This window comes from Bubalus bubalis, chromosome 8 (genome assembly GCF_019923935.1).
Source record: "Bubalus bubalis isolate 160015118507 breed Murrah chromosome 8, NDDB_SH_1, whole genome shotgun sequence".
Taxonomy (NCBI): domain Eukaryota; kingdom Metazoa; phylum Chordata; class Mammalia; order Artiodactyla; family Bovidae; genus Bubalus; species Bubalus bubalis.
The window spans coordinates 49,339,434-49,351,889 of record NC_059164.1 but is presented as its reverse complement, the minus strand read 5'-3'; the positions used below and the strand labels follow the sequence as shown (position 1 = coordinate 49,351,889).

General features: G+C 40.8%; 1 protein-coding gene across 1 annotated transcript; it reads left to right on the top strand.

The window, feature by feature from the left end:
- The first annotated feature begins 832 nt into the window (after positions 1-832).
- Positions 833-11,151, top strand: SFRP4 (secreted frizzled related protein 4). The gene is made up of 6 exons (XM_006046407.4): positions 833-1,528; positions 2,833-2,913; positions 3,008-3,073; positions 5,311-5,509; positions 8,048-8,111; positions 10,609-11,151. The coding sequence occupies exons 1-6, from the start codon at positions 1,084-1,086 to the stop codon at positions 10,792-10,794; spliced, it is 1,041 nt and encodes a 346-aa protein (XP_006046469.1). The 5' UTR covers positions 833-1,083; the 3' UTR covers positions 10,795-11,151.
- Positions 11,152-12,456: the final 1,305 nt, after the last annotated feature.

Sequence of the window (12,456 nt, the reverse complement as noted above, 5' to 3'; positions counted from 1 at the left end):
AATCACTTGGCATAAAGGAGGAAAAAAATCTTTCAGATTGTGATATCAAAGTCGTCTTGGCTTTCTGCTTTCGTTCAAGTTGAAAAGAGGAACAAGGAGTAGGAGAAAGAGGGAGAAATGTTAGACGGAAGACATTTCTCAAACTGGAAGATGCTGCGACACCTTCGGTCAGTTCTTTTCCTGGAGCAGGTACAGCTCAAAGGCCATTCTGGAAAAAAACCTGAGCCCAAAGTACTGTCTACTAGCCACGACAGTAATCACAAAAACAAATTCCATACAACTCAGGGCCGGGAGGGGGCGGTTTGCTTATATAATGCGTCCATCCTGTTCCAACTGCACTCTCCTGGTCCTACACGTCTCACTGCTCGGCGCTTCTCATGCCCCCTACTGGAGAAAGCAAGTACGTTTAAGAGGTAAAGAGCAGCAAAAGTTCCCATTTCCCTCCAACTTCACAGTTGGGGAACTCAAAAGGCAGAGGGCGCAAAGTTCAGCTTTGATTCGAAAGACGGTTCTTCCCTCTCTTGAAATCGTATCTTGCACCTTCTTGGATCCGGTGTCCAAAACGACTGCCAGAGGCTCTTTTTCTTGGTTTGAAGAAAAAGGACTGGCCAGACTAAAAAGGAGGGACTTTGGGGGAATGCAGGATTCAAGCCCTGGGTTGCGGCCCGGAGAAGATGATGTCACCGCTTCTGCAAGAGAGGGCTGGGGGGTGGGGCGGCCGACGGGGAGCCCGCGCCGAGCCTGCAGCTGCCAAGGGAGCGTTCCTAGCCCACGTCAGGGGAGGTGTCGGGATAAATAGGTCCGGCAATGGCCGGGGTTGGCTGCGCTCGGAGCTGCCGGGCCGGGGACTGGAATTGCCAGGGCGGGTTCACGCCTGGGAGGCTGAGAGCTGGAACTACTGGGGCCGCGCGCGCCGGACTGCGGATACCCCCGGCCACCCCAGAGGCCGCGCACTGCTGCCCACGGGAGTTTGGGTAGAGCACATCCCCTGTGCCCTAAAGCACCTCTTCCTTCGTGAAGGGAGAGAGAAAGACTAGGGGGCCCATTCTGTCTACTGGGGTGGCGGCGCGGGAGGGCAGTAACATGCTCCTCTCCATCCTGACCGCGTTGTGCCTGTGGCTGCGCCTGGCGCTGGGCGTGCGCGGCGCGCCCTGCGAGGCGGTGCGCATCCCGATGTGCCGGCACATGGCCTGGAACATCACGCGGATGCCCAATCACCTGCACCACAGCACGCAGGAGAACGCCATCCTGGCCATCGAGCAGTACGAGGAGCTGGTGGACGTGAACTGCAGCGCGGTGCTGCGCTTCTTCCTCTGTGCCATGTACGCGCCCATCTGCACCCTGGAGTTCCTGCACGACCCCATTAAGCCGTGCAAGTCGGTGTGCCAGCGCGCGCGTGACGACTGCGAGCCCCTCATGAAGATGTACAATCACAGCTGGCCTGAGAGCCTGGCCTGCGATGAGCTGCCTGTCTACGACCGGGGTGTGTGCATCTCGCCTGAGGCCATCGTCACTGACCTCCCTGACGGTGAGACTTGGGGAAGGACCAAGGTGGTGATGGGGGGGGGGGGGCGGGGGCGGTTGAGGGGGCACTCTGGACTGTCACTGCCACATGAGAACCCGACAGCTGCCAGTGGGTGGTCGGGCAGCGCCCCATTCTTCTTAGGTGAATTGGAGGAGGTGGGAAGGGCTGGTGACTTGACTTCTGGAAGTCTGCTTTCTCCACAGGAATTTCAGGAGCTGAAGAACACCATGTCCCCATAAAGAGGGATGGGCGACTTTGCTTAGATAGGTGACACTAGAGAATTTTTTCTTTGTAGTAATAAAATAGTAATAGCAGTGACTGGGTCTGAACCAGCTTTGAGCACTTTTTTTTACATCATTTAATAAACAAAACACTCCTACCAGGATTCTCCACTTAACGTTAGTTCTTGAAAGCTCTTTCTGAAAAAGCAGTACTAGTCACTTCCCACCAGGAGTACAGTTTATAAATTTAGTTGCCCTGGAAAACTGTGATGTCTGTTTCATGGTCTTTGACCCAATGCCAGCGTCTGTGGCATCTTAGTTAACTCGAACTCAACCACCACTTCCTTCTTTTCTCTTTAGTCTTTTTGATGCTTTTCTAGGAAGAAGAGGCAGGTTTAAATCCACTTCTTGAAATAAAACCTAAGAATATTTTTGCCTTCTTTTATCCCTGACTCAAGTTGCTACACATTTAAAGAAATTATGGTGTTGCTTTAGTGTCGTTTCTGAAGTTATATCTCAGAGCCTTGCCCAAAACGTGGAGGTGGAGAAGTGAAATGAAGGGGGGGAAATTTAAGCTCCTCTCTAATTCAGTTTTAAAAAAAAAAACAAACAAACATGTATTTCTTTAATTATAGAAATGATACAGGGTTATGCTTCTTTAGGGAGTAGCTCTGGACTGTTTCTGCAAAATGTGAGGTGGGAATTGGGGACTATTTTGGTTATTTTGATTAGTGTAAGCTCTCAACTTGGAAAATCAACATTTTAAAATAGATTTAGGGGGGAATGACATAATTTATCCAGGTTGGATAAATGTCAGATAAATCCAGGTTGGCTGTATATATCAACCAGTTTAAATGGATGTGCCTTCACTTCAGTTTGTTCTGGATAAGCAGTCTCAGCCATAAGTCTTCTTTCCTAAGCCCAAAGAGTCTATATGGAAGAAGTAGTTGACAATCACATATAATTTTTGCTGTTTAGGATTTGTGTGTGTTTGTGTGTGCTGCCGTGTTAGTCAGTGTCTCCAGATGATTCCTTACTCCAGCTGGAATCACTGACCACACCCATGTGTCCCTGTGTGTTTTTCAGACGTTAAGTGGATAGACATCACTCCAGACATGATGGTACAGGAAAGGCCTCTTGATATTGACTGTAAACGCCTAAGCCCGGGTAAGTTCATTAGCCTCAAGGCTCCATCTCTTTCTTCTCTCCAGAGTGACTTCTGAACCTTTTTTCAACATTGCCTTTGTTTTGTCTTCTTTAGACCGGTGCAAGTGCAAAAAGGTGAAGCCAACCCTGGCAACGTATCTAAGCAAAAACTACAGTTACGGTAAATCATCTGCTGAATCCATTGGCTTGGGGACTTGGCACATGACACAGCCAGGTCTGCTAGTCATGAAGTGAAAAAGCGGGTTGGTGATTTCTCTCAGTCATGTGGGTCCTAGATGGCACAATAACAACTGTGAATATATCTTGCTTTTCTGAGTAAATCAAGTAAAAACTAAGTAAAGTACCTGGGTGAGGGCAGTGCTGTGAATCAGATTACAAGTGTGACATCCTGATCCTAACTGTCCTATTTGTCCAGAAGTTCTGTCAGCCAGGACATCACCTCACTTCTCTCATGGTTTCACCACAGGGCCTTAGGGCAGCGGTGGGAGGGGACGGAAAAAAAAGTTTCACTGCTGTGGAAAGGATGGGTAAGTGATCTGTGGATTTGACCTGAGGCCCAGAGACCAAAGAATTAAGATGTGCACACGTATCTTTTTACTTATAAAAACACTTTTTAAAAAACTGTGGGAATATGTTAATCACAAGACCTACAGCTGTAAGTATTAACATAGTTAAAATGTTCTCTTATTTGAAAGACCCAGTTGGCACTTTCTTCAGAGAATAAGTCAATCATGCTGTCTTGAATGTTTTCAGTGAATTCTAGTGTCATAATTTGAAAGTAAATTTAATTAAAAATGTGTTCCTTTAAAATATCTTTTTGGGCTATTTCATGGGTTTTTTTGTGTGTTTTTTAAATTATTTCTGTTGAAATAGTGGAAACTATTTGGGTAAAAATGTTTGTTTTATTTGGTAACTTAGTTTTCCATATTTCAAACTGAAATTTTATATCATAAGAACCTTTGTATTATACAACCCACATAAAAGCAGGAAGATCATGGCACTATAAAAGTCTGAAAAAATAACCTCTTATTTAGGTTGTCATATTTGAGAACCACACATAGCCAAAATGGGTAATTCAACCCCCCCCAAAAAAAAACAAAACAAAGCAAAACACTGTCTTTTCTAGTAGCTTCTTGTTACTGTTTTTTAAACCTGTTATATGTAGATATCATCTTAATCTGATCCACGTAGCCCCTTGTCTGGCACCATCCAGCCTTAGTTACTTTGTTGTCCAGTCTGAGTTTCACTGTCATGCTGTTCTCTAGGGCATCATTGCTTCGTAACCACATTGATGATGAAACTATTTTCTATTTAAATTATTCAACTCCTTCATAAACCAGCTTGCTAGGATGGAATCCAAGACAGATCCATCCTAGGCTGATTACAACTCCATGGCAGGTGGTAATAGCAAGGGACCAAGGAGGTCAAGGAGCTTCCCTGGTGGCTCAGATGGTAAAGCGTCTGCCTGCAATGAGGGAGACCTGGGCTCGATTCCTGGGTCAGGAACATCCCCTGGAGAAGGAAATGGCAATCCACTCCAGCACTCTTGCCTGGAAAATCCCATGGACGGAGGAACCTGATAGGCTACAGTCCATGGGGTCGCAAAGAGTCGGACATGACTGAGCAACTTCACTTTCACTTTCACTTTCAAGGAGGTCAGAACTGCAAGCATGATAAGACCCAGTGACGTTACCAGTCATCTGTAATAACAGTTCCACCTCTGCCCACCACAGACCCTGCTTTGGTGGTTTGGGAAATTAAAGAATTGAGAACAGTCATCTTCAGAGACTCCTTCCTGCATGAGAATATTAGGACTATAACAACTTTCTCTGGAACAGTTCAAGCAGCAGATGGGTGATTGAACCACACAAACTTTTAGGTGCCTTCTGAATCTGAGAATATATGATTCTCACTTCAAATCATTACAGGACAGAGTAGAAAGACAAAGTAGTATTATTTCTACAAAGTTTAGTCAACCTTCTATGTAACTAAATTTCCTGATGTTCCCTTCTGCACCCTCCCAAAAAAAGCCCCTCATCATAGAATTATAGAATTCTAGGGCTGAGAAGAATCCATGGGATTCTGTATTGAAACTCTATCTGTAGCCCCATGTGGAGCAGTCACTGACCCAAAGACAGATCTCAGAGTAAGCCCGCTTGTGAATTTCCTTTTCTATCTTGCAGCATGATTCAGAACTTTTAAGACATTGTTGACAATATGGGAGGCCTTACATTTAGCATATGATTGTGTGGGCATTTTTGCCTGCATTCGGGCAGCTTGGACATGACCATAATTACAGGAGTGATTCTTTAAGAGAGGCTCAGAGTTGGCAGGAATACACCATCCATATTTCTCTCCAAAGCTTCAGCAACACTTATATCGATTTTTCAATTGCAGTCATTCATGCAAAAATAAAAGCCGTGCAGAGGAGTGGCTGTAATGAAGTAACGACAGTGGTGGATGTGAAAGAGATCTTCAAGTCCTCATCACCCATCCCTCGGACTCAAGTCCCTCTTATTACGAATTCTTCCTGCCAGTGTCCACACATCCTGCCTCATCAAGATGTTCTCATCATGTGTTACGAGTGGCGCTCACGGTAGGCACAGAGGGGCAGAAAAAAACTGCACACAGCTTAGGAAAACCATGAATCCCACTTAGAAGTCCTAGTTTGTGTGTTTTGTTTTTTTTTTTTAAAAAAGCACTAGCTTTTAAAAAAAAATCAGTTTTATTAGATGGTTTGATTGGGATATCATATATCCTAAACATCGCTTAATTCTTTATAGAATTAAGGAAAAATGAAAGCATGAGCATTTCAGTGGACTCTTTAAAAATCAATTTCAGAATTTATTACCGGATTTCAGAAACTTATAAGCAAATAAATTGAGTAAAATCAGTTCTTTTCAAATCAATCTTATTGTAGCAAATATGAATTTTTAAGACCTTTTAAATAAATTATGAATCAAGAAACGATGGCCATTTGAAACACAGTTCCACACTTAGTTTACATTTGTTTACTTGAGTATTATATAAACACATATATACACTCACACACATGTATTGTATGCATCTCTCCAGCTGGGAGTGTGTCTCCTCACTTATCTTTCCATAACATCTTTTTATATATATCCTTACAACATAAGAAGTCCTTAAAATATAAAAATCAAACACTTCAGCACAGGTTCCAGAAAGAGCCCCATAACTTGCTTCACTTCGTTTCTCCAGCAAAACTACTCATTTTTATTTAAAAAGTCTTCCTTTTGATTCTCTGCCATTAATAATGTTCCTATTCCTTCTGGATATACAGCTCAAGATTCTATTTCTCAAAAAAAAACCACTTTTTGATACTGCCTTCACTTGAATACTTTCTTATTCTTCAGTCTATTAGTACTTAGTACCTTCTTCACACTTCTTGTGCTTTCGGCTTTAAAGCTGTTTTACTGCTTATATCTTGTCTTTCTAAAGACATTGAATGAATGAACTTTGAATGACTGTTTCTGGGCTCATTCCTCTATGATGCTTATATATGCTCCAGTACTAGAAGCAGCTCTGAGGATGTGCCGGATTGCTGAACAGGTGAATAGATAATACATGAGTTAAATAACAGCCTTTGTGTCATTTTCCCTGTTAGATTATAGATAGTGTAATTCTGATCAAAATCCTAGTAAATCTTTTGGATGATTGAGATTTATGTCTTCACAAATAGTGCTAATGATCATTTGGAAGAATAAAGTGGTAAGGACATGTAAAGGAGATTTTGAAAATCGAAGGATGAGCGAAAATGTGCCTTATGTCATAAGCAAAGTCAGCATAAAGCTACACTTGTTCAAGTCATGTGGTGCAACAGTAGACATGTAGATAAATAAAGCAGAGAAGAAAATCTTGCAACAGATTATAATGCATGCAAGAACTTCTATTATGAAAGAGATGTGGCAAATCAATAGAAATTAAACTGTTGTTTAGTAAATGTTGCAAATAGCTTTACTTGGGAAAATAGTATGTATTTTCACTTTGTACTCAATAAATTTTAAATGGGGTAAAAAAGTAAATATTTTAAAAACTTAATCAAAAAGGATAAAGTTCAGTAAATAAATGTGTACTACCTGAAAAATAAAGTAGTCTGTAAACATAAAAGTAATGTAAGAAATTATGAGGGAAAATGTCAGTGCACATATCTGATGACAATATTGTGCATATTAAAATCAAAAATAAAAAGAGAAAGACATGGACTTCCCTAGAGGTCCAGTGGTTAAGACTCCAAACTTCCACTGCAGGGGGCATGGGTTCAATCCCTGGTCTGTAAACTAGGATCCTGTGTGCCAGGCAGCCAAAAAAAATTTTTTTAGAAAGAGAAAGACAAAAAAAAAAAAATTATTGCAATGGGTATAACAAAAGATAGTGATTTACTCTATAAAAAGTAAGTATAAATTTACATCTAAATCAATATTTAAAACATTGACTACAATATAGAAATGCATGTACGAAGTCTATACAAAGTTCTAAAAGAAGTACAAGTAGTAAATAAACATTAAAATATTTACCTCCTTAATTTTCCAACCCAAATAAAAGCAAGATTCCATTCTTACTTAGTCTTAATGTTGGTGAATTAAGTGACAGTTCAACCATTTTGAAAATAATTTAGCACTATGCATTGAAAACCTTAAGAAAAAAATACATACTCTTCTGCTTTCATAAATCTATCTTAAGGAAATAATTAGCCAGTGCACACTAGTGATATTCAGTGCAATGCTGATGATAATAGCTAAGCAAAAGGGAGGTTCAACTGTAGAGAAATAGTTAAATACATTATGGATATCCATAGTTATAATTTATATAGTTAGGAAAGTTATATTTTTTTAATTTTTCAGGTATATAAGAAAATGCATATAATGCTGAAAGGAAATATACAGTATGATCTAAATGTACAGTGTGATCTAATAAAATATGAAATATTAGTAAAATAAATACACTGAAAGAAAATATTAGTAAAATATAAATGGGGACTTGTGGGGCTAATGGTTATTGAAGAATTTTGGTTTTTACAATTTTTTGTATTTTATATTTTTGAACTTCTGTATTTTTGAAATTTTTACTTTCATAATTAGCATTGCTTATTAAGATAAATTACTTTTTTCAGGATGATGCTTCTTGAAAATTGTTTAGTTGAAAAATGGAGAGACCAACTCAGTAAAAGATCCATAGTAAGTATAATTAGGAATTCACAGATATGGATTGAAATGCATGTATTTGGGAATTCTTCACATTCTTTCATCTCTAGGCTATCATGTGCTGTGCTTAGTCGCTAAGTCGTGTCCGACTCTTTGTGACCCTGTGGACCGTAGCCCGCCAGGCTTCTCTGTTCGTGGGGATTCTCCAGGCAAGAATACTGGAGTGGGTTGCCATACCTAGCTCCAGCTAGGCTATGATAGGAGTCAGCAACAGTAGCAGTATTTGTCTTTGAATAAATAATTAAGAGAATAACTTTTCTCATTTGGAGTTTTTATCATAAGTTTCTCTTCAGTTTCAAAGGTGATTTGGTTGCATTCAATACTGATCTACTGGTTTTCAATATTTCCAGATTAAATTTATTTATTGCTTTCTTTATTGTATTATATTTAATTTGTTTAGCAGTCAGTCAGGTGCTTGAACAGAATTAATATACAGTGGTATTAATACAGACATATATGGGTGTGAATATCTGCTTTTGAAATTCATACTGTCACTGTACAGAGAAGATTCTTTCCCTTTAAGATAAGTATTTAAGATAACTTCAAGACTTTTGTCAAAATAAATCATATACAAAAAGTAATACTTTTGTGGTCAAATCCATAATTTAATGGTAACATCATAGAAAAATCGGTCACTCAGTTAGAGGAGTTAGAATAATTTTCTGCCCAGAGATGTGAAATCATTCCAGAACTAAAGAAATCAGGTTATTGGTTTGGATTTTAAAAGCATCCTTTTTCCTTAAAATATGTTTAGATGTATGCAGGAGAGTTTGTGTTACCCAGTTCAGAAAAGATACTGCAACTGCCTGTGTTTTCTTAGTTTGCAGGAATGAAAATTCTTGAGCAAGGAGAGAGTGTATATTAATACTGATTTATGGAGAAGGTGGGCTTCACAGGTAGCTCAGTGGTAGAGAATCTGCCTGCCAGTGCAGGAGCCGCAGGAGACATGGGATCAATCCCTGGGTTGGGAAGATCCCCTGGAGGAGTAAATGGCAACCCACTCCAGTATTCTTGTCTGAAGAATCCCATGGACAGAGGAACCTGGCAGGCTACAGTCCATGGGGTCACAAAAGAGTTGGACATGACTGAGCAACTGAGCGTGCTTGCATGCATGGAGAAGGCAGTTTCAACACAACCTCTTCTACTGAGTCCTTTTCTAAATAACAGGCCCAAACACTGCTGCTGCATCTAAGTTAAACACTCATGAGCTTCTCAGGAGCACACTTTGTCTTACTGAACAGAAAATTCTAGCAGAGTTGCTTATCTGATTTCCAAGACTGCAGTAGATTAGAAGAATCAATCTAGAAGGTAAGTCCGCCTTGAAAACTGAGATTGTTGACAGGAAAGAAAGCTTTCAAGAATCATAACTGGGTCATTCACTTTGGCAGCAAATACTCCAATACAGTATTAAGAATATGAAAATATCACCATGGTATAACAATGCACAGTAATAAGTTTATTATTTTAGGACTAGAGTTGTGCCCTAGGAGGGTGGGGACTGCATTTTTCATTTCATTGTATTTTTACTGCCTGACCTATGGTTGTGGTCTAATTTTTATACTCTAACATAAAGTAGGGACATATGTGTTATAATGAAAAGCAATGTCTATTCAAATAGACTCTTTTTCATTTTTTTTTCTTAGACATTTTCATATTTAAAGAGTAAATTCTTTTTCTATCATGGAATCTTGACTGTCTAGAATGGCATTTCTCATCAGCTCTGGGTAGCTAACACATGAGCGGATTACTAAATGTGGGTGGGGCTTCCATTTTCTTTCAGATATAAGAGAGTTAGGTGAACCTATAAGTGTGGTAAGAAATCCCAGCTTCCTAGTGAGGCTGTATCCATTTCTGCTTTTAGCCTTGGCAAAGCCTTTTTGAATGATTGGCTGTATAGGAAAGTTGCATTACAGGGCCTATGGGAAAAATTGCATACATTAGGGCCTTCACAGGAGGAGAAGGGGATGACAGAGGATGAGATGGTTGGATGGTAACACCAACTCAATGGGCATGAGTTTGAGCAAACTCCAGAAAATAGCGAAGGACAGAGAAACCTGGCATGCTGTAGTCCATGGAGTCACAGAGTTGGACATGACTGAGCAACTGAACAACAGCAAAGGGCCTTAGGCTGTGGAGTCAGGCTGGTAAATTTGAATCCCAGCTCTGACTTTGTCGGCTCTGAAAATAACATCAGTATGCTTGTTTCCCGGTCATGACAATGGTGTCTACCTAGAAGGGCTGTTGTTTCAATGAAATAAATGTATGTCAAGACATTACCATATATATCCAGTGCTTTCCAAAGCACCTGTTACAGGATACGTGCTCAACATCACGGGGTAGAGTAGCTATGGTAATCATGAATCTCATGATGAGTATATTACAGTGAAAATACGCATTATTTTGGATATTAGTTTAATAGCATGAAGAGGTGAGACATATTTGATGGTCACATGTACACATTGCCTCCCAGCAGTGGGAAGAGAGGCTGCAGGAACAGCAGAGGACAGCCCCGGACAAGAAGCGAACAGCAGGGCGCACCAGCCGCAGTAACGCCCCGAAGCCCAAGGGGAAGCCACCTGCTCCCAAACCAGCCAGCCCCAAGAAGAACATCAAAGCTAGGAGTGCTCCAAAGAGCACAAACCCAAAACGAGCGTGAGCTAACTGCTTTCTGCAATGGGGACTTCCTCTCAGAGTGAGGCCAGGCATCACCCAGACAGCCTGTAGAAGGCCACACACCCCTCGCCTTAACAACCACAGTCCTCTTCATAGACACATCTTGCAGCATTTTTCTTAATGATATGCTTCAATTTTTCTTTTTAAGTCACTACAAACCATAGTGGTAGGTATGCCCTTTGGTATGCAAGGTATAAGAAAGCTGGTCAAATAAGCTTATCGTATTGAGAGTAAACTGTGTGCAGACTCTGTGAGAGCTCCGCAAGGGCAAAGATGCTTTTGTTCTTACAATTTGACCTGATATGTGCATTGAAAAATAAATGCCATAATACAAACCAAACACCCAATTTTTTTTTTTTACAATATGTTTTATTTTATTTGGTGGTTAGGATGTGAGCAGTTTTTCAAAATGTGATTGAAAATACAATGCTTCTAAAGAGGAAAGCAAGAGGAATGAATGTTTCAAAGATCTTTACTGTTTGCAGAAGAATTTTTGTGATCAAAGGGGATTTTTGAACAATCTAGAAAAGTAGGATGTGGAAAATCAGAATCAGTCTGGTTTTATGGTTTTTGTTTTTACAAAGAAGCCTTTCTGCTCTGTTTTCAGCTAGAAACCCTAAAACTAAAACAACAGTATTGCTAAATGAATAAAAGGGAAAGGCAGACAGACAAAGTCTGGACCCTTGTTTTCTGGTTACCATGCCACAGTGGAGATGCTCTGGTTTCATATGCACCATGTTTCTTACAGCCCCTTTAAGCAGTACTGGAAACACTTTGTTTCTTCTCTATGATTCGGGTACCAATTAGTCATCCCCAAGCATCTTACACCTGTGGGTGTGATGCTCATCTCACTTCCCAGGACATCCCAGGTATCTTGACGCCCAGCCTCTCTGCTGATTGCTGGTGCCCCCAAGGGTGCCTTGGGCCTGAGGTAGGAGGGTCAGGATCCAGAGCCCCTGGTCTTCAGCCTGCTATGGCACCCTTGCCACACACCAGCTCCGTACTTGGAAAAGACAGTTGCAGTCACTTGTCCATCCACTACTCAAGGATATAGAAGAACAAACTGCAAGCTTAAGAGTAAAATCTCCTTTAGATGTACCATTGTTGCTGCTTCTCAGAGTAAGGGTAAGTTACATGTTGCATTCACACACAATGATTAAACAGATAATTTAATTTCATCTCTGTAGGCTTTGGGACACAGAGGTGAGGTGTGTGGGTAAGCCAGGGCAGAGTGAAGAAACAGCGTTAATGAGAGTGCTGGCACGGGCACCCATCTCCTCCAGAAAGTGTAACTTCATCTGCATCCTGTTACCCCACGGCAATAGAGCTGAAGGAATCCAATATAAACACCCACACAGAGGTATCAATAAAATACTCCATGTGTGTTTCTGTCTAAAAAACAAACCACTCTGGCCCTTAAGGAAAACCAGACAGGTATTTAGGATAGCATCTAAAGAAATCTAGGAAAGTCCATACTTTATACCTATATACCATATCCTAGGGTATCAAAAGCCATTGATACCCTAGATTACCTCCTTAGCATAGTAGGAATTTGGAGGGTGGGGAGGGGAGTTAGAACTCTCAATGGAAATGAAAAAACTCCCTGCAAAACTTTTTTTTAAGTGCAAAATGATGTAACGAGAGT

Bases quoted from the DNA above. Each gene is read 5' to 3' on its own strand.
- SFRP4 (XM_006046407.4), top strand. From the start codon at position 1,084: ATGCTCCTCTCCATCCTGACCGCGTTGTGCCTGTGGCTGCGCCTGGCG. The intron at 3,074-5,310 runs GTAAATCATCTG...TTTCAATTGCAG, and splicing joins AAGCAAAAACTACAGTTACG to TCATTCATGCAAAAATAAAA. The intron at 8,112-10,608 runs GTAAGTATAATT...ATTGCCTCCCAG, and splicing joins AACTCAGTAAAAGATCCATA to CAGTGGGAAGAGAGGCTGCA.